At 34.4% G+C, this 18,891-nt stretch overlaps 1 protein-coding gene and 1 non-coding gene across 2 annotated transcripts; one reads left to right on the top strand and one right to left on the bottom strand.

Moving 5' to 3' along the window:
• Positions 1–201: 201 nt before the first annotated feature.
• Positions 202–18,500, bottom strand: LOC148181266 (uncharacterized). Its single transcript, XM_088046682.1, has 9 exons — positions 18,419–18,500; positions 15,885–16,119; positions 11,290–11,557; positions 4,899–5,011; positions 4,433–4,751; positions 4,061–4,380; positions 1,261–3,812; positions 872–1,215; positions 202–587 (listed from the first exon to the last, which is right to left on the bottom strand). The coding sequence occupies exons 2-9, from the start codon at positions 16,032–16,034 to the stop codon at positions 316–318; spliced, it is 4,338 nt and encodes a 1,445-aa protein (XP_087902808.1). The 5' UTR covers positions 16,035–16,119; positions 18,419–18,500; the 3' UTR covers positions 202–315.
• A 224-nt stretch (positions 18,501–18,724) lies between these two features.
• Positions 18,725–18,806, top strand: TRNAS-GCU (transfer RNA serine (anticodon GCU)). The gene has a single exon. It is a non-coding gene; the product is annotated as a tRNA-Ser (tRNA).
• The last annotated feature ends 85 nt before the right edge of the window (positions 18,807–18,891 follow it).

An 18,891-nucleotide genomic window follows, 5' to 3' on the forward strand; every position in this document is an offset into this window, starting at 1 on the left:
GTTCCAATGTTTATGTTTTGTTGCCATGGTGAAGTCTCCATGTTGGAAAAATAATCATTCGAGCTTTTCCATGTTCATGGTGTAATTGCAGAGTATTGACAACGAGACTGACAACAATTTATCATGAGAAAAATCTATTTTCCGGGTTTTCATTGCTGTCGTTTTATCGATTGCAAAATTGTTTTAGTAATAAATGAACGCACTTGTATCAAATATTTTTATTAAAATTTAAACTATACATCAACGACTTGTACAAATTTCTCATATCAAACAATAAATATCTAACAATATATTGCACTTTTGATTGCACATTATTCAATCACTTTTGGAGTGTCTATGACCAGATGTGGCCGTTTCTTCATTTGGAGGCGAACCTTCACTTCCTTTTACCGTAAAAGTGACGTAGTAACGTTTATTTTGATCCAAGCGATCAGCAGGCAGTGATATAACTTGTTTGTCGTTACCATGGCATAGTTCTAAAGTTACTGCTTTTTTTTGGTTTATTGTTGGCAGAAATCCTGTGCCAGGTTTACACTGCGTTGACGTAAATCCGATTTTTGGAATGGTATGATGATCCATTTTTGGTACTAAAAAAGACACAAATTTATTGAATAGAATTTGGTGGAGGCGCCGGGAAATAAATGGTTCATTTAAGTAAACGTTGTCTGTTAAATTTGGATTAATCGAAATAACCTGTATTTTCTAATTATTATCAAACAATTAAACCTAATGAGGTCAAAGTTGTAAGCACAGAAAAAACACACCGAAAATAACTGATAAAAAATGTAATGCAAAAAATGCCCTTTTTAATGATTTTTAAAAACTTATTTTTTTTACATGAAATTACGTATTTTCTGAGACTACTACTTACAATATGCCGCGCAGGGTATCCCTGTATAGGCATGAGTGGCATGCATGCACCTGTGTGTACTCTGAGTACACAACAGCGGATTTGCAGACGACTCTGGAAGTCCTTTCAAATGATCGGCTCCATTCCTTTGCAGTTTTCGTAACGATAAATACAAGAATTTCTCAAAACTTTTAAAAGAGTAATCTTCAGGCACGTATCTACCAGCTCCGACCGTAGAAGCGCAAGAATGATGGTACGCATCTATAGCTCGTTTCACCAAAATTGCTTCGTTGTGCTGACCGGCTCTTATTTGCATTCTCTTTAGTTCCAGTAGCTGCTGAAATATCTTTCGTTCTAGGTGGTACCTAAAATATTTTCTTACATTTTTTGTTTATTTCCGAGATAATTACCTTCTGATATTTGACTGGATAGACTGTGTAACTGAAGACATGTTAACCCCACGCTCCGACATGTTCTTCCATTTCGGTATCCTGCTACTTCGTGGACTTGGTTCAAAGCCAGAGTCTATGACATTGCTGCTTTCGTAGTCGCTGCCAGCACTTCTCGCTTCTCTAGTTTTTGATTTTCTTTTGATTTTTTTTCGTTTTGTGGCACTGCTTCTCTGTTCTTCAACATCGGAGGCACTTACTTCTTCGTCGCTGTAGACTGAAGGCAACAACGGCGCTGACATGTTAGAGTCCGACCGCGGCGGTTCATTAAGTTTTTCGTTTATGTTCGGTAAGGAAGGAACTCGAGACTCCAAACTAGATTTAGTTTTTCTGTCCGGAATGTGTAAATACCTGTCGCTTTTAGACAACTGTGATTTTGACAGCGTTGTAGGAATTTTACTTTTTTTACTTTTATCAGCATTTTTCTCGTTTTCTTCGGAACGCGAACGTTGCTTTTTTGGAGGACCTTTCGATTTTTGTGCCGCTTTTTTGGGCTTAGTTTTCTTACTGTCTATCTGTTCTGCTTCTTTTTCATCAAGAATTCGAAAACTTTTGTGTTCCTTAACTGTGGGACTTGTCGATGTACTCGATTCACTATCTAGTTCGGTAGAAAACTCATCTGAAGACTTGGTTTCCGAAATAGTTTTCTGCGCTTTTAACTTAGCTTTGTTTGATTTTTTAGTTTCTAAACTCTCCTTAAGATCAGCGTCGTTTTCCGAGGCACCTAAGGTTTGGTAGATGATTTCATAAGCTTGATCTTCGATGTTTTTCGGTTTTTTACGACTCTTTTTCTTAGATTTATCCTTTTGGGATTTTTTTTCATCAGCAACGCCATTTTCTTCACCTGAGTTAACAACAACTTCTTCGGTTTTGGGCACTTCACCATTGATGCCTCCGTTTGTCTTTAAATCTGCTTCTAAAGATTCTTCAGGTGAAACCACATCTCCTGCTTTGTTTGTGTTATCTTCCTCTGATGGTTTATTACCGTCTGTTACAATTACAGTTTCTTTAATAGCTTCTACTTCTGTAGCGCCTTTCACACATTCAATTTGTGCTTTAGAAGCGTCCGCGGCTTTATCCTGCGACTCTTCGGTTTGCTCTGCAACTTTATCTTGCAACTCATCTGTTTGTTGAGCAACTTTGTCCTGCATATGTTCTGTCTGTTGTGCAACTTTGTCCAGTAAGGAGGTTTGACTGCTAACATTAATATCATTAGCTGTACTTTCTTCTTTTTGTTCTTCTTTTAGGGCTACGGCGCTACCATTTTCTGTAGCAATTACTTCTTGTTTATCGTCTGTGGTGCTTGCATTTGCTTGTTTAGAGTCGGTTTCTACAAGTTGAGTAAGATGAGTTTGATCTTCTACCTTTTCAACGAGTTGTTCTCGACTTTTATCCACTGAATCAACATTTTCTTCTTTGTTCACACTAACTTCTGTATCTTCAGTGGTTTCTTTGGATACTGCTTCTTTTGTATTTTCAGTTACCTTTTGCGTTTGTTCTTCATTATGTTTTACTTCTTCTGACTTTTTTGGAGGCTCGTGCACTGCCGCTTCAACTACGAGACTTTTATGCTCATCTACATCTTCACTCGTGTTTGACATTATTGACTGTTGATCTGCTAGAGTTTGTTGATTATTAATAAGGGCGTCTGTCGCTTTATTAGGCACTAAATTATCACTTTGTTGACATTCTTTGACTTCAACTTCAGTGGTAACCTCTTGGTCTTTGGTTATTTTTTCGTGTTTTGATTGTGCGATATTACCCTGTTTTTGGTCAGAATTAATTTTTCTTTTAGCGTTATCCCCTTTATCCGATAGCTTCGCAGCCTTTTTACCACTTTTTGCACTCTTTGGTCTTTTTTCTTTATCAACATTTATGTCTTGTAGAAGTTTTTCAGCAATTTCAGTGGATACATTGCTGGGAATTTTCACTTCTTCTTCTGCAATGTTAACCTGTTTCGAACTATGAATATTAATTTCTGTTCTTCCGTTAATAACGATTTCATTCGTGTAATCTAACTTCGTCGTCGGCGGTCTTTTGCTTTTCTTAGGCAAATCTGAGCTTGCAGCGCTATCAGTTCTGGAATCACCTTTTGCTTTTTGATTTTTTTCACCGAACTTTCGTCTTCTGGCAGCTTCTGGTTTTCCGGTGACAAGCTTGCTGTGTTCGACGTCACTCCCAGAGAGTGACGCTCTCTTCTTTTCGTACTTGTGCGATAATTTTTTTCTTTGAATTCTCTTATTGTATTTGGTTGCGTCTCCGTTTTCTCTTTCGCTGTCTGAACTCGTGTCACCCCAGAAAGTCACATCGTCTTTTATTTGCAAGTTTACACCCGCGCTAGCTTGAGCGTGTCGAACATCTCCAAGTCGAGTTGCTGGAACTCCTCCGTGGAGTTGGAGGTATTTTGCTGTGGAGCGGAAACCTCTTTGTAAGGCACAGTCCAGGGGCGTCATGAATGTGTTTTTGGAAGTGCGCAAAATGGGGTTGATTTGAGCGCCGGCGTCTAGAAGAATCTGAAATAAGAAAATCAGTGAAAATGTTCTTTACAATCTAATTTTGTGGAATGAAAATTAATAGACAAACAACAAGGCAAATAAAGTTTTTCTACCGCGGTCACAAATAAATCAATGAACGCCTTAATGAAATGTCCATTAACCACTAAAGGTCAGAACTTTCCACTAAATAACTAACCTTGAACTCTTTAACACTGCATGCAAACCGATAAATACGTTCTTCCTCTATTTCATAATTTAGTCAATACCTTACACATGTCGGCATTATCATTGAGAGCTGCTAAATGCAAAGGACACCTTCCGTCATTATTTCGAGCATTAACTTGACTTGGTCGCATGTCCAAAAGCCACCTAACTAAATCTCTTCGTCCGGACGCCGCAGCTTCATGTAATGGAAGATCACCTCTTGCATTTCGCAGCCATAGATTAGCTCCACGTGCCGCGATCAATTTCAGAGTTTCAAATTGTCCTTTGGCACAACCACAATGTGCTGGAGATCTCCCTTTTCTATCTTGTCTATTAGGATCGGCTGCATGGACTAATAACAAAGCTGTAGCATCTGCATGACCTAAAATCGAAACAGAGAGTTGAGGGAATTTACAACAGTTGGAAAATTAAACCTAGAGTGACGGCGTAATGAAGAGCTGTACAACCATTACTGTCGATGACATCAGGAGAGGCACCACAAAGAGTGAGAAGGCTGTCGATACAGTCGGTGTGGCCTCTGGAAGCAGCACAATGAAGAGCCGTTAAACCGTCTTTGTCGGACGATTCCACTCCAGCCCCAGCTCGGATAAGAGCCAGGACGGCTTTAGCAGAGCCGGCACTGGCTGCCCAGAGAAGAGGTTGGCGGCCATCTCCATCTTCGACGGTTACGACGATGTCGCTGTGGGTAAGGAGAGTTTGCAGGACCTGCTGGCCAAGGCCAGAATCTCTTTCCTGAAAAGGAATCTGGACAATAACGCTAATAACTTTTTAATATGACCGTAATTGAGTTCGTTTCTCTGATAATTAAAATTGATTTTCGATCAGCTGCCAAACTTATTGATGACTTTTTGGTTCATTGGCCGTTTTATTTATACTTACACCACCGCACATTTGAGCAGCGTAATGAAGAGGGTAGCCGCCATGCACGTCGGGGGTGGAAACAGGCGCCCCCGCAGCTAATACAGCTCTCAATGCTGCTGTCTCTCCACAAACTGCAAATTAAAAAAGTAGGTTAGTGAGAGGTTTGCGGTCTTTTAAAACGGAAAGTGTGTGGCGTGACCGCAGCAATCTTTATCACGTTTTCAATTTTATGCTATAACTTCAGATTTGTGCGTTGAATGTCTGTTTGTTTTACATAATAAAGTTTATTCTGATTACAGTAAAATAATTGTTCAATGAAAAAAATATAAAAAAAAATTGAAATATATTTGGCTGTCAAATTTGGTGAAGGCGCCGGGTCCACTCAGAAAGTTTCTAATTCTTTCCATTACTCACTTACTTAATACCTATTTTAAAACGACTGTTTAGATCACAGATATTTTTATACTACTTCTTAGAAATGTTTTTAACCTGTGAACTTCGATACCAATCAACAAGCGTGAAACCTCAATTTCACTCGAAAAATATCTGAATAATATTAAATCGATTCCTTTCTTGCAGACTTTGTTTCACACATTCGACTCTGATTCATTGCCAAGTATTGACCCATTTGAGAGTTATGTAGATGGAAACGAGCTCTTGAAACCAAAACTTTTTGAAAGACAAATCAATGCTTGCAACCTTGGTAAAACTGACCGCAGTGACGTCATTTTTTAAATCGATAAAAATAACTAAAATTTATAATCTCGAGTAAAGTTATTAACATTTTTGTTTAATAAAACATGCAAAATACAAAATGTAATTTATATTTTTGCATATTAAACAGTAACTAGCGTTCTTCAAATAATAGAATATAAATACAACACAGATGACGAGCGTCTGACAAAATATAGCATATTAAGCTCGTAGATTTGTTATTATATGTTAATCTAATCAACCCGTTCAGGTATCGAGCACGCAATAATTACAATAACGCAATCTTTAGCTATATCACGTCTTATCAATTTAGGTCACCTGGATAAGAAAACAAACTATGTCGGTCTTGAAATAACGCGTTGGAGCTATTTTTACCCACAAAGTGCACTAGAAACGAAAGCCCTGAAAGGTGCATCAAGGTTACTTTTTGAAATCCATGGCAAAGAAAATTGAAAAATTCTATGGATGATAAATGAAAGTTGTGACGGTTTTTGTTAATAGCGTTTTCGTTTGGTATTTAAGAATGATTAGAGGACAAATTATTAATATATTCAATCAATACTGGGTGAGGAGGCTTCTCAGGATACTGTTATTATACTCGGTGATCATTTATTTTCCATATTCTATTTTCTATCATCTATTAAATGCATTTTTCCAATTCCTACTAATAAAATGCTTACTTTATACAGGGTGGCCCATCTAAGACTTTCGGGCTCAATATCTTTGTTATTTATGAACGGATTTTTCCAAAATTTAAAATATAATTTCTTGAATAGGTAAGCATGATGTGACATTACCAGCGTCATCCTTGTCTTAAAAATGTTAATTTTACTTGTCTTATTTTAAATTTTAATTAGTTAAAAGTTATGTCATTTTATAAAACAGCAATAATTATACGCGTGTGCCAAAAATCAACCGTCTAGCAAGTCAAGTTGCCGAGAAAAAGACAAAAAAGGACCTCAACATTTCCAAAAGATACTAACTGATAGTCGGCTATGAAACAATTGACTTCTACAGCGAGTTTAGAGTTTGGACATCCCTGACTTGTTGATGAATCCGTGACATTCATGACATTTGTGACATTCATTTGAGGTTAGGTTTATTTTTGAGCATTATGATGAGGACTATTGATTTAAACATGCACATTCACGATTTTTTATCTCGATCTTTTAGTAACTAATCACAATGCATTGAACCGAGCATCGTTTCTCGACATTTGTGATATTTCTCGTTTGAGGTTATGTTTACTTTTAAGCATGATGATGAATATCATTCATTTAAACTTGCGCAGAACGATTTATCCCGATCTTTTGAAATTGAAAACTAATCACAATGCATCAGACAGCGTTTTGGTGCAAAAATTTCATAGGCACAAGGAAATGTGAGCGAAAAACTTGTTGAAAGTTGGTCGTCACCAGAAAAATGATTGCAGAATGGTTCGTTATGAGGTGCAACTAGTATTTACGACTTCTTTAGCACTGTCACAGGTTTATTGGAAATGGAAATTCAGTGACACGTATGCAGTGAAGCGATTTGACTCATTTATGATTGCATTTGCGTTAAAACAGTAATCTCATTTATGATGAAGACAGAATTAGATGATCACAAGATTTCGTCCTTTTTCAGGAAACTACTTTACTTTGATTAACAAATAATTTGTTACAAGGTATTTTATTGTAAGGTACAAAGTTTTAACAGTGAATAAACTATACCAGTGACAATTATGGCAATATAACACCATATTTTCTACAATAGTAATGAACGAATGTACAAAAATTTACAAATGTATCAGATATTTACACTGTTACAACATGTGTCTGTACTTTGAACATTTATAACAAGTGCAAATAATGCTGGAATATTGTAAGCGTTTGGTCACTGCCATTTTGCTTGTTGGCGATGCGATGAGATTTGGCTTTTTTTTACTAGCAACTCATTTCTTGAACTTTCTTGTAACGAAATGGACACAAACAATTAGGGGCAGCATAAGTTTTTGGATATGTTCTGTGATGGCGAAGAATGAATTTGAGGCCCCTTGGTCCGAGCAAATCGCTTGTCGCTTTCAACTGGAACAATTGCTTCGATGATACTAGTCATTTTCCTTCGCTGAACACTTACCATGTAATGTTGCGGCGACTCTTCATCGAATTCATCAACAAGCAGGGTTTTGGACTTTTAGCAGCTTGGTTACTGTCTGTCAAACATATCCACCCATGTTAGAAGAATCCAAGTGGCATAGTCGTTCATGGTGGTCAACAACACCGTCCAGAACGTTCTGCAATCGTTCTTAATGCTTGCAGCAGGGTACGATAGGGTGTCAATAAGAGTCCTTTACATGTTTGCATCTTTTGGCGGTTCATTGAGAAAAAACAGGTTCAATATTGAAAGTAACAGTCCGTGTTGAAGTATCATTTTCAGTGTGTTGCTTTCAGTCTTGTTCGTCTTATTTCACTCGTCCAAGTTATTAATTGGTTGTTTAAAGAATTATCCCATTGAAAGAGTTGACCGACGATACTTTGTTAGAAATATCATGTGTGCAATTTTCATTAGAACGCAGTTATAAATGATGTTCATTGTCATTTTGTTTCATTTTTTTCTTGCACTACTTCTTTGACTCGTTATTCTTTCTTAGTGAGAAATTGTCTTGATACCGTGCAAACACATTTTTCATATGATAATAGAAGGGGTATAGTGGTCCTAGATCGTTAGGTAGTTCGCAAGGTTTGTTGAAGCAACAAATACAACTCGCAACATCATGCACCATATTCAGTTCAAAAACACGAATCTGAAATATCAGATGTAAACAGTGTTCCTACAATTTGCAATGACCTTAGAAAATGTAACTCACTATTATGCGTTTTTGGTGATCCAAAACCGCTTAGTTGTCGGTAAGTACATGTATCTGATTTCCATATTACTTATACGTCTTGGTATCATTAGTTGGTTTCCTATTCAAAGTTTCCTATTCAAATATTAATGGTACTGTACGACCAATTTGGACTTGAAAAAACTTTCATGATAACACCTTTTAGCATGGCGGTCTTGAAAGTGTGCAGAATTGTGCCTACATTTGTCGATTCGACTTTGTTTCTACAAATCATAATTGAAACATACGAATTTATTAGTCGCATAGCCACTAAATACCACAAAACTTTTGACATGGGTAAGCTTGTCTTTGCCGTTGCTCTTGTAGGTTCTAAGCCACTCAACGATACAGCATTCTTCGTTACTTTTGCATACCAACTATACCGACTGCACCAGCATTTTTCGATAGCAGCACTACGTCCTAGATTTCATACGTATTGTGAACCAATTTTGACTTCTTCACTACGGCAGTTCACATATTGGAGCTTCGAGCTTAATCTACTTTGGATTAATGACATTATTAAACAAAAGAAAAATGTTAAAAGTATCTAGTACCATACATTTTATAGGCGCAGTAAAGAATAAGTTTGCCGAAAAAGGATGAAATCAGCTAATTCTGTCTCCATCATAATTGAAATAACTGTTTTAACGTAAATGCAATCATAAATGAGTCAAATCGCTTCACTGCATACGTGTCACTGAATTTCCATTTCCAATAAACCAGTGACATTTCTAAAGAAGTCGTGAATTCTAGTTGCACCTCATAGCAAACCAATCTGCAATCATTTTTCTGGTGATAACCAACTTTCAACAAGTTTTTTTACTCACATTTCCTTGTGCCTACGCATTTTTTGCACCAAAACGTTGTCTGATACATTGTGATTAGTTTCCAATTTCAAAAGATCGAGATAAATCGTTCTGCGCAAGTTTAAATCAATGATTTTCATCATGCTCAAAAGTAAACATAACCTCAAATGAGAAATATTACAAATGTCAAGAACGTCACTGACGTCAGCGATTATTGACAGACCGAACGCAGGGATGTCCAAAATTGGGCGTGGGAAATTATTTTTTTCATAGCCGACTATGATTTTGCATCTTTTGGAAATGTTGAGGGTCTTTTTTCTCTTTTTCTCGGCAACTTGACTAGCTAGACGGTTAAGTTTTGGCACACTCGGATAATTATTGATGTTTTATAAAATGACATAAATCTTAACTAATTAAAATTTAAAATAAGACAAGTAAAATTAACATTTTTAAGACAAGGATGACGCTGGTAATGTCACATCATCCTTACCTATTCAAGAAATTATATTTAAAAATTTTTTAAAATCCGTTCATAAATGACAAAGATATTGAGCCCGAAAGTCTTAGATGGGCCACCCTGTATAATAAGTATAAGTGTTATTATTAAAACAATACTTTAATCGAAAGGACGATAAATGTTTTACAACACGATTAAACAGTTTAAATAGTCAATTTTTAAAATAAGTAATTTAATTTTTATCTACTGAAAATCTAATAAGAGAAATTTAAAAAAATTGATAAATCAAAGGATTTCATAGTCAATAATCTTAAAAATTCAAACAGCTGAAAGATTAAGAAGAATTCAAGTTATTTAACACATCCCAAACAACACTTGTTCAAAAATCAAAGTTTCCGAATTCTCAGTTTCAAAGCCATTTTTAGTCAGCATTGTACAGATTCAAAGTTGGAAGGATTGAAATAATAGACGAGAGATTTGAAGAATTTAACACATCTAAAGAACATCTGCGTTGAAGAGTAACGATCTTAGGGATTAAAAGGATCTAAAAAATCTGAAACGGCAAATAAACGAAAGAAAAAGATGGATTTATAAGAGAGTGCAAGGAAAAGAACTCGAATTTGATTTAATCAGCTATTTATAAGAAAAAAAAAGAGACTTCTTAGAAAGCACTTGCAAATCGTCCGAAAAATTTGGAGAACTGATGAGCATTAAGAAAAATCTAGAAAATAAGTGCTTGAGTCACAAGAAGTGATGTATAAAAAGAGTGAGTAACAAGAAAAATAATTTCTTGAAGAATAAATTTGTGTTTGTGTCGGAGTGGAAGGTCGGTAATCGATCAAATTCACACCCTTCGCCTTGGTAAAATCTGGACAGAGAGCTACGAACGCTACGTTGTAATTTACATAGATTTTGAACAAGCGCTAGATACTATAAGAAAAGAGCTTCTTGAGAACTAAACTAATTATAAGACTACTAAAAGAGAAATTAAACGAAAACTGATATAAATCATGAAGGTGATCCAACAATGCCGCGAAAATTCCAGGGAACTGTGTTAATATTAATCGAAATTAAGATTTATATTTTTTTTTAATGAAATTTTTTAACGGGTTATTAATGTGTAATTTAATTAATTCTGATACGAAAAGCCGAAATATCAATAAATACACATTACAATAATCAATGCATGTTTTTTTTATTTAAAACATTTAATTAGTGTTGATACGAGTATGTAAATAACAAATTACATTAGCTAGACATTGTGTTTGAAAATCAAACGCATAAATCTGATGAGACTTTATAGGCTTTGCACCAGTTACAAGTTGCGTGCTTTCAATTATGTCAAGATAAGAAAACCTTTTTACAATCATAATTACACACCAATATTTCGCCAAAAGTATAATTTTCTCATGTTTCCAAATTACTAACCTTGACATTTTGCTTCAAACTATTCACCAATGCATCAATAAAATTTTATAGAAGTTCGCCAGAACTATTTCAGCGAAAAAAGATATTACCACAATAATACAGAGCGTGTGGGTCATGATTACTTAATAAAAAAAATACCTGTTGCCCAGTGCACGACAGTATGCTTCTCATTATCCACTGCATTAACATCAGCCTTATTTGCCAAAAGAAACGTCACCAGGGGCATATTTCCTGCAATAACTGCCAAATGCAGCGGAGTGAAACCATCTTCGTCTCTGCTGTCCACTAAATCAGGTGCGGCCATCACCAAGAGATCTGCAGCTTGAGCAGCACAAATATTGTCACTGGTGGAGCAGTAATGTAAGGGTGTTTTTCCACTCCGATCGCGGGTCAGCAGAGTAGTTGGCTGGAATAAAAAAATCTTTGAATTATTTACGAGAAGACGCCCGCACACGTTCGTATTTTCTGGACAGTGTTGTTTACCTGAAATTACAGAATACTGAATTTTTAAGTAAACATTTTTCGGTGATCCTGTTTAACATATTATTTGAAAGTTTAACTGTAGGCTACGGACTAAACTATTAAAAGAAGATAATGTTTTATGTAAACTATACTAAAGCATCGCACCAACAGTTTATTGTCATGACTCGGCGACCAACAGTTGCTATGACAATTGTGAAATCATTATTTTGGGTAGAAGTGCATTCAACCTAAATCTAGACGATTTTTTAGTTCTGTGGCTTTGTTCAGGGAAGGTGGTGGATGTTAATTTTAACTATTATTATTCAGTATTGATTTTTGATATTTTTCAATTTGATTACTTTCCCTGGGTTGCTAGAACACTTTTTATTTAGCAGGTAAATGCAAAATGTAGTTTGGTAATGCAGTAACTTGTTCTTGCACACTTTTTCTTTGGTTCAATAATATAATAACTGGTCATTAGAGTCATTAACCTAAATATTGAGGTACATACAGGTGGAGATTATGAATTTGCTTAAAAATTGCACATACATTCCAATACTAATTATTTTAATATGGATTTTGAAATACCTACCAATCTAAAATAGGTTTACTACTATATTTAGCACATTAAAAATAATCTCTTAAGACTCTATTTGTAAGCTACTTGAAATCTTTACTCTTTTGAAAATTAAAATTAGATTGATTAGAAAAGCCTATAACAATAGATTATTTACTTAAATTGAAGGGCTCAAGTTATTATAGTAATTTGCCCTATTATTATTAATTTATTATACCTACCTACTAAATAGTGATCGGGCATCGATTTATTTTGTTATGTTTGTATAATATGTGTAGTTTGTAATGTGTAAACTTCTAAATAAAATTTTTGGTAAGATATTAGATGAAAAACATCAAATATTTTAGATCTTATTCTATATTCCAAACTTTGTATAATTTAAAGTTTGCATATTCTTTGAAAATTTCAAGTTTTCTATTATATTTTTTTAGAATTCTATACTTTGTAGATTTCAGATCTTTAACTGTAGTGTAATTTTTTATCTCTTGATGCTGAATTGTTTTTCTGTTATAATTTATAGATTTTTAGATTTTTTAGATCATTAGATGATAAGGTGCGTCAAGTCTGAGCATCATACATCGCAAAAAAAGATTCAAACATATGAAATAATTTTGTGCTAATTGTGTGCTAATTTTTGCTGCAATTTTTAAATTCTGTGCTCTTTTCGTCTTTGAGTTATTTAAAAGAAAAATGGGTGACCGTCAAGTTTGAGCACCACACATCGCGAAACAGATTAATTAATAATATGCCATAAGTTTGTGCTAATTCTGTGATAACTAATAGTGCAATTTCCAAACATTGTGCTCTTTTGATTTCGATTAACGTTTACTCTCTATTAAGTATCTAGTTTAATTAGCATAAACTGTTTTGTGATGCATGGTGCTCAAGCTTCTTCTTAGAGAATTCGTTGAAATCTATATTTTGGATTGCTTTCTATTTCCTGTACGTTTTTTGAAATAACTCAAAAACCAAAAGAGCACAGAATTTAAGAATTGCAGCACAGAATTAGCACAAAATTATGGCATATTTTGAATTTTTTGCGATGTATAATGCTCAAACTTGACACACCTTAGATGATAATAATCATTTCATTCCATTTAAGAAGGATATTTTTTAGGTTGTATCTTATTTTAATTATAACTACGCTAGAAAAATGAACTGAAACATTTGATCAATTTCAATAATTACAAAAAAAAGGTACATGCGTGCATGCATAGAACTAAAAAAATTGTACTGCATTACATCGCATACAGATATATTGATTCCAACACACAACGGAATACCTAATTTAAAAGGCCATTAAAACTTATAAGTGCATGGAAAAAGGAGTTGCTTCACTTCAATATGATGTACTGACATGTTTTAATACCATTACGTCTAAATAATTTATTTACAAACATTTTCACTACATAAGTAATGACTTTAAGTTAAGAAAGCTGAATGGATTATATTAATTACTACTATTATTTTTCCATAAGAAGAAAATTAAAAAGACATGCCAGTTTCATTATTGATTGTAAATGAATAAAAATGATTCTGGGACTAAACAAACTGTATAATACTTATTATGTATAAATTGGAGAAACGATAAATTATTAAATACGTATAAGCACAAATAAATATTGTTATTACCGTTATCTTTATACAGGCTGATTTAGAAAAGGCGCCCATGCTACCTATCATGTTGCAGATAATTCTAGTGCTTTAAAATATATATAATAAAGTGCTTTAAACCTTTCTTAAACTTTTAAAAGTACAATTTCTTGGCTTTGTAGAAAAAGTTTCAATGTTGCAACATTGTAAAGCTCTTAGTTGCTTAGTTGCGGAGACTGCCAAATGTAAATTTTTCTTAGAGTTGAGCAGTGAAAAAGGAATGGGTTGAAATTAATTTTGCTGTGATTTCTGATATGGTTTAACTAAAAAGGACATGGTACTTCCACTCATGGGCGCCTTGAAGTATAATTTTTAGCGATTTTTGAGTTTTTGCGGAAATATTCGCGAATTTATTTTTTTTTAACATAACTATTTAAGTTTTTATTTTAAATCTAATGCAAATTGTGTTTAAAATTTTGCGAAAAAAACGCTGTTTTATCAAGTTAGTTTTCAAAATTCTGACAGAGCAGCGCCAAACTACGTTTACACCAAAAATGCAGAAGTCACTTCATTCACTCTTATAAAAGTTAATTTTGATTAACACGGGCATGTTGCACTTTATGGACACCAGAAATCGTTAATTAACATCGACAAAGCGACAATTTCACCAATTAAGACTTTTGTTACAATCTAAAGCAAGCCAAAGGATAGATGTCATTTGTGACACAAGATGTTGGCAGATGAGTGTAAACGTAGTTCCCAATTTTGACGTAATGAAATTGGAAACTAATTTGATAAAACCGCATTTTTTTCTCAAGATTTGAAGACAATTTGCATTGAATCTAAAATAACAGATGAGATATTTTTAACACATTTATATTAAAAAAAATAAATTAAGGGTTAATATCACAAACCCTCACAATCAACTAAAAATTACATATTTAAGGCGTCGCGACGCCAAAACTATCAGCGATAAAAAAACAAATTTTTGCGTCAGCTTCTAGAACTTTGTCAACTGTGACCGTATGCAAATTTTCAAAATTTTATCTTTAAAATTAAAGACGATTTTGGGGGTGGACACAAGTGTTGCCGGACCCTGTATTTACAGGAATATTGTATAAACTAATGTAGGTAGTTGACAGTATCTGCATTGTTTGGCATTTTGTTTGGAGTATAAAAAACTTCTACCTACATCAGAAATGAATCAAAAAAGTGTACTGTAACCTGATTGGTTATCTCTTAAATTATACAAAGTTTATTTAATCGACATTAAGATTCCTCCAAAGAAAATTTATTGGATCAATTCTTGGTGTTGACAAATTATCAAAATTACAATTTATTCCCAAACACCAAATTTTGTCAAAAAATGCTGATGCGCGTTTCGATAACAATGCTATCAACATCAGAGCGATGATTAAACTAATGACATTAAGAATAATTATTATTGATTGTAATAATTTTTAAGTATAAGATTCTGAAAAGAAGACAAATTTAATGTAAAATTCCATTACTTTCAAAAATAGTTAATAATAGCCAATGACCTTTCGTGCTGTACATAATCGATTAAGGCGTTTGCTTTGATAAGGTGCTATTAATGATGATCTCCACATTTAATTTTTTTTAAGTAGTGTTCTAAGACAAACTAAAAATTTTCACCATATTATTATGATATTTAATTCCATAACTTTCTTAATTTTACCACTAATGCAATAAAAAATTTGGAAGAAATACCACTTCCATTCCGTTTATTAACTGTGTTAAATTCTAAATTTTTAGATTTAGAAACAAAAATTGTACGAATTTTTATTTCGATTACTAACCAAAAATATTCAAACATTTTTATAAAATTCAATTGCTTTCGTAATTTAATTGTAGGTATAAATTATAAGAGTATAAAATTTGGAGGAGATACTAATACTCTCACTTTTCTTAATAAGTGTACCAAACTACAAAATCTCAAAAAAGCATTTAAATTTTTTTTTAATCTGAGGTGCAGGCTTTTAATTTGTTGCAGTTTTTATTTCTTAATTTTAGGCTAGTTATATTCAAAACAAACAAAATCACTGCTCTATAAAATCATGCATACGATTACTCCACTAACCTGTTCTGCAATGATCCTCCTAACCCTTTCGACGTCACCCTGCTGAGAGGCGTACATGAGGTCCGAAACGCCTCGACTGGTGGTGGCGCGTCGGTGTTTGTTTAGTCGAGCCCCCGTCGTTCTTGCGGCGTCCGACGTCGCACTAGTCATTTTAAGGCGGTGGAACGCCAAACATTAACTTCACCCCTCCAGTGTCGTCATCACCGACGTTTCGTATTGCTGACCACATGATGCACTGGAAAAACCAACCAGACGATTTTAACACGAAGGAGGGGTGGTTTTTGCGTTTTGTAACCTTGACATAGCTACGGCTAGGGCTAAATTGCACCTCGGTCGATTAGCCTAGATTTAGACGATGATTTTACTGTAATAGATGAAAGGGGTAGTGGCGATTTTATGTTATCAAAATAAGCAACGAGCACACGCAAAAAACGAGGCGGTTTTGGTGGACAGTTTAAAGTTGAAGTTGAACTCGGAGATCGCCGATTGAAGCCTTTGGTTTTGTAATCCTGAAAATAAAGTTTGGTGGAGGCGCCGGGACAATTTTTTAAAAAATTTTAAAAAATTTTAAGAACAAGTGCGCTCAGCAAGGAGTGCGGAATTATGCATCAGAAGCATCGTCAAAGTTTATTTTGTGACAATGAATGTTAGTTCAAACAGTTTGGTTAGAATTCTTTTCAAAACGTCAAAGTTTCTTGATTGTCACAACTCATCTGTTAAGAAATTTTATTATTTATGATTGTGAATAAAATCGTATACAACCCTCGGTGGAAGTTCCATTCTTGTCTCTCGAGAAATAGTTCACCTCGGCTATCCCCTCGGTAAACTATCTTTCTCTCGAGAAGAATGGAGGACTTCCCACCTCGGGTTGTAATCTACTATTATTACAAGAAATTAACACTTATTTGTGTGACGCACGTTTACGGAAATTAGTAGCTCAATTTGACTGAAAGACATTCGTCTTACAAACTTGTAGTTGTGCCCTCATTAATCCCACCCCCGTTCCACATTTCGTGATTTATTAGAGTTTCAAGTCAACACCAAAACTTTTCATTTAAATAATTAAAAGCCGTCAGAACATCGCAATAACTCATAAACCCAGACGTAGCAGTTATGTACTTACAACAAAACAGAAAAGCCGAGCTTTCGAAAACGAAGGCTTTTCGTGCAAAAGCTTCATGACATAAAGTAGGCGTCGATTATATGAAAGTGGAGACGACAAGACACGCGAGCTGACTGGAATAAGACCAAGTGCAAGTAATATTTGCATGTAGGTACGTACATCGTTTAAAGCAAAGTGAAAGATTTAGAAGAATGAGAGTTTTGAGGAAGAATTGGGAATTGCACACGTGACTTATCGTTATTTATCGGCCGACTTAACATCAAAACAAATCGAATCAAACTACCGAGTTTCCACATTTCCCTGCTGAAACTATTTCTAAACTGCCATCAGACACTTTATCAGAAAACAGCTCTTACTTTGGCTTTATTACTTTGTGAACGAAACAGTTGCGTCTCCACACTCTTCTAGCTACAAATTCCGCACGCGACGTTGTAAATGCATTTCAGGTGCAAAGTAGAAAAAGGGGCGATTTCTAACTAGGTCAGGGATGGGAGGAGGGCCAAAACATGAATAAACAGCCGAAAAACAGTCCAATTAAATTGCTAGAAAGAAATGAATCCTACATTTTTATCTGACCTGAAACCTTGATTTCGTATAATCTGACAATTTTCTCCATATTTGCATGATTTTGTTGGTCAAAGTATTCTTAGAGTTGTTAGCTCGTCTTGACATTGTTTGCAAAGTGCTTCGTGCTTAAGCTTTGGTTAACTATTTTTGGATTGTCGTTCGTTTTGATCATTGATTGGGTTAATATGTTTGAAAAGCGTATAATAAAATCGAAAAAACAATCATAATATCAATCAAGAGGAAACATTCACATGCTAGAACAGAATATTAGGATGGATCTTAAAATATGTTTCTTATAAGTAAGAGGATTTAAATAGAATATCTAATTTAAATTAGAAATGATAAGAAAGTCAAGAAACATATAGGAAACCATCATTTTGAAAATAGACTGTTTTTGGGGCTTATGAAGGCTCACAGAAAGGTGGTGTACCCTTTTGTTAATATAATTAATGTCTGTTATAAATAAATAAAATTAATATAAAGTACAAATAAGCAAGACGTTTATTTGTTTGCTTTGTTTTTCATCCTATTGATGTTTTACCATGCTTACTTTATTTATTTAATAAAAATAATTGCAAATTTTCAGAGAAACACAATTTTTGCTAAAAACGGTAAAATATGTTTTTATGCCTAAAACAAGAAACAGTGTCAACCAGTTTCACCTATCTAATTGTGTCAAGTTAAAGAATGAAAATCAATAGCTTTAATAATTATATCCATTAACAACAATCACTTGTAGTTCAAAGAACTAAAAAATAAAATAGTTTTTATACTAGCGCATGAAATCCTTGTTCCTCCAATTTGTCAATTTAAATCATATTTAAAAAAATTGTTGAAGTCATACCTTACAAAATTCTACATCGTGTAGCGTAGTGTTGAAAATAGGGTAACATAAACACGCACAACAACATGAAAACAACGTGAATTGTGAATGACTGACAGTGGTTGTATACTTTTGTAAGGGGTTGTTATAGCAACCATTAAAGACTTTTGCGCATTTGCACCCAACTTTTTTTGTATTTCTTTTTGAGCACTGCAGATATTTTTGGTTGTCTTCGATTGTTTGTCTGTGCAGAAAAAAATATCCGAATATTTTAATTAGAAGTATTGCTTGCGCATAAATTGCGATTGATGTAGCAGTGATGAGCATGACGAGGTGGCCGAGTGGTTAAGGCGTTGGACTGCTAATCCAATGGGCTCTGCCCGCGTGGGTTCGAATCCCATCCTCGTCGGCGATTTTGTTCACCGCTTTTTTTTGTTTTAATAAAAAATTGGTTAACATGAACATGAAAACTTGGTTTTATTTTAAAATAAAGG

Source organism: Gnatocerus cornutus, chromosome 1 (genome assembly GCF_029298725.1).
Source record: "Gnatocerus cornutus isolate USDA-ARS CGAHR chromosome 1, icGnaCorn1.1, whole genome shotgun sequence".
In the NCBI taxonomy this organism is placed as follows: Eukaryota; Metazoa; Arthropoda; class Insecta; order Coleoptera; family Tenebrionidae; genus Gnatocerus; species Gnatocerus cornutus.

Excerpts from the sequence above, each read along its gene's own strand:
- LOC148181266 (XM_088046682.1), bottom strand. The coding sequence starts at position 16,034 with ATGACTAGTGCGACGTCGGACGCCGCAAGAACGACGGGGGCTCGACTA. Across the intron at positions 1,216-1,260 it reads ATCCAGTCAAATATCAGAAG|GTACCACCTAGAACGAAAGA; the intron begins GTAATTATCTCG and ends AAAATATTTTAG. Across the intron at positions 588-871 it reads GATACCCTGCGCGGCATATT|TACCAAAAATGGATCATCAT; the intron begins GTAAGTAGTAGT and ends TGTCTTTTTTAG.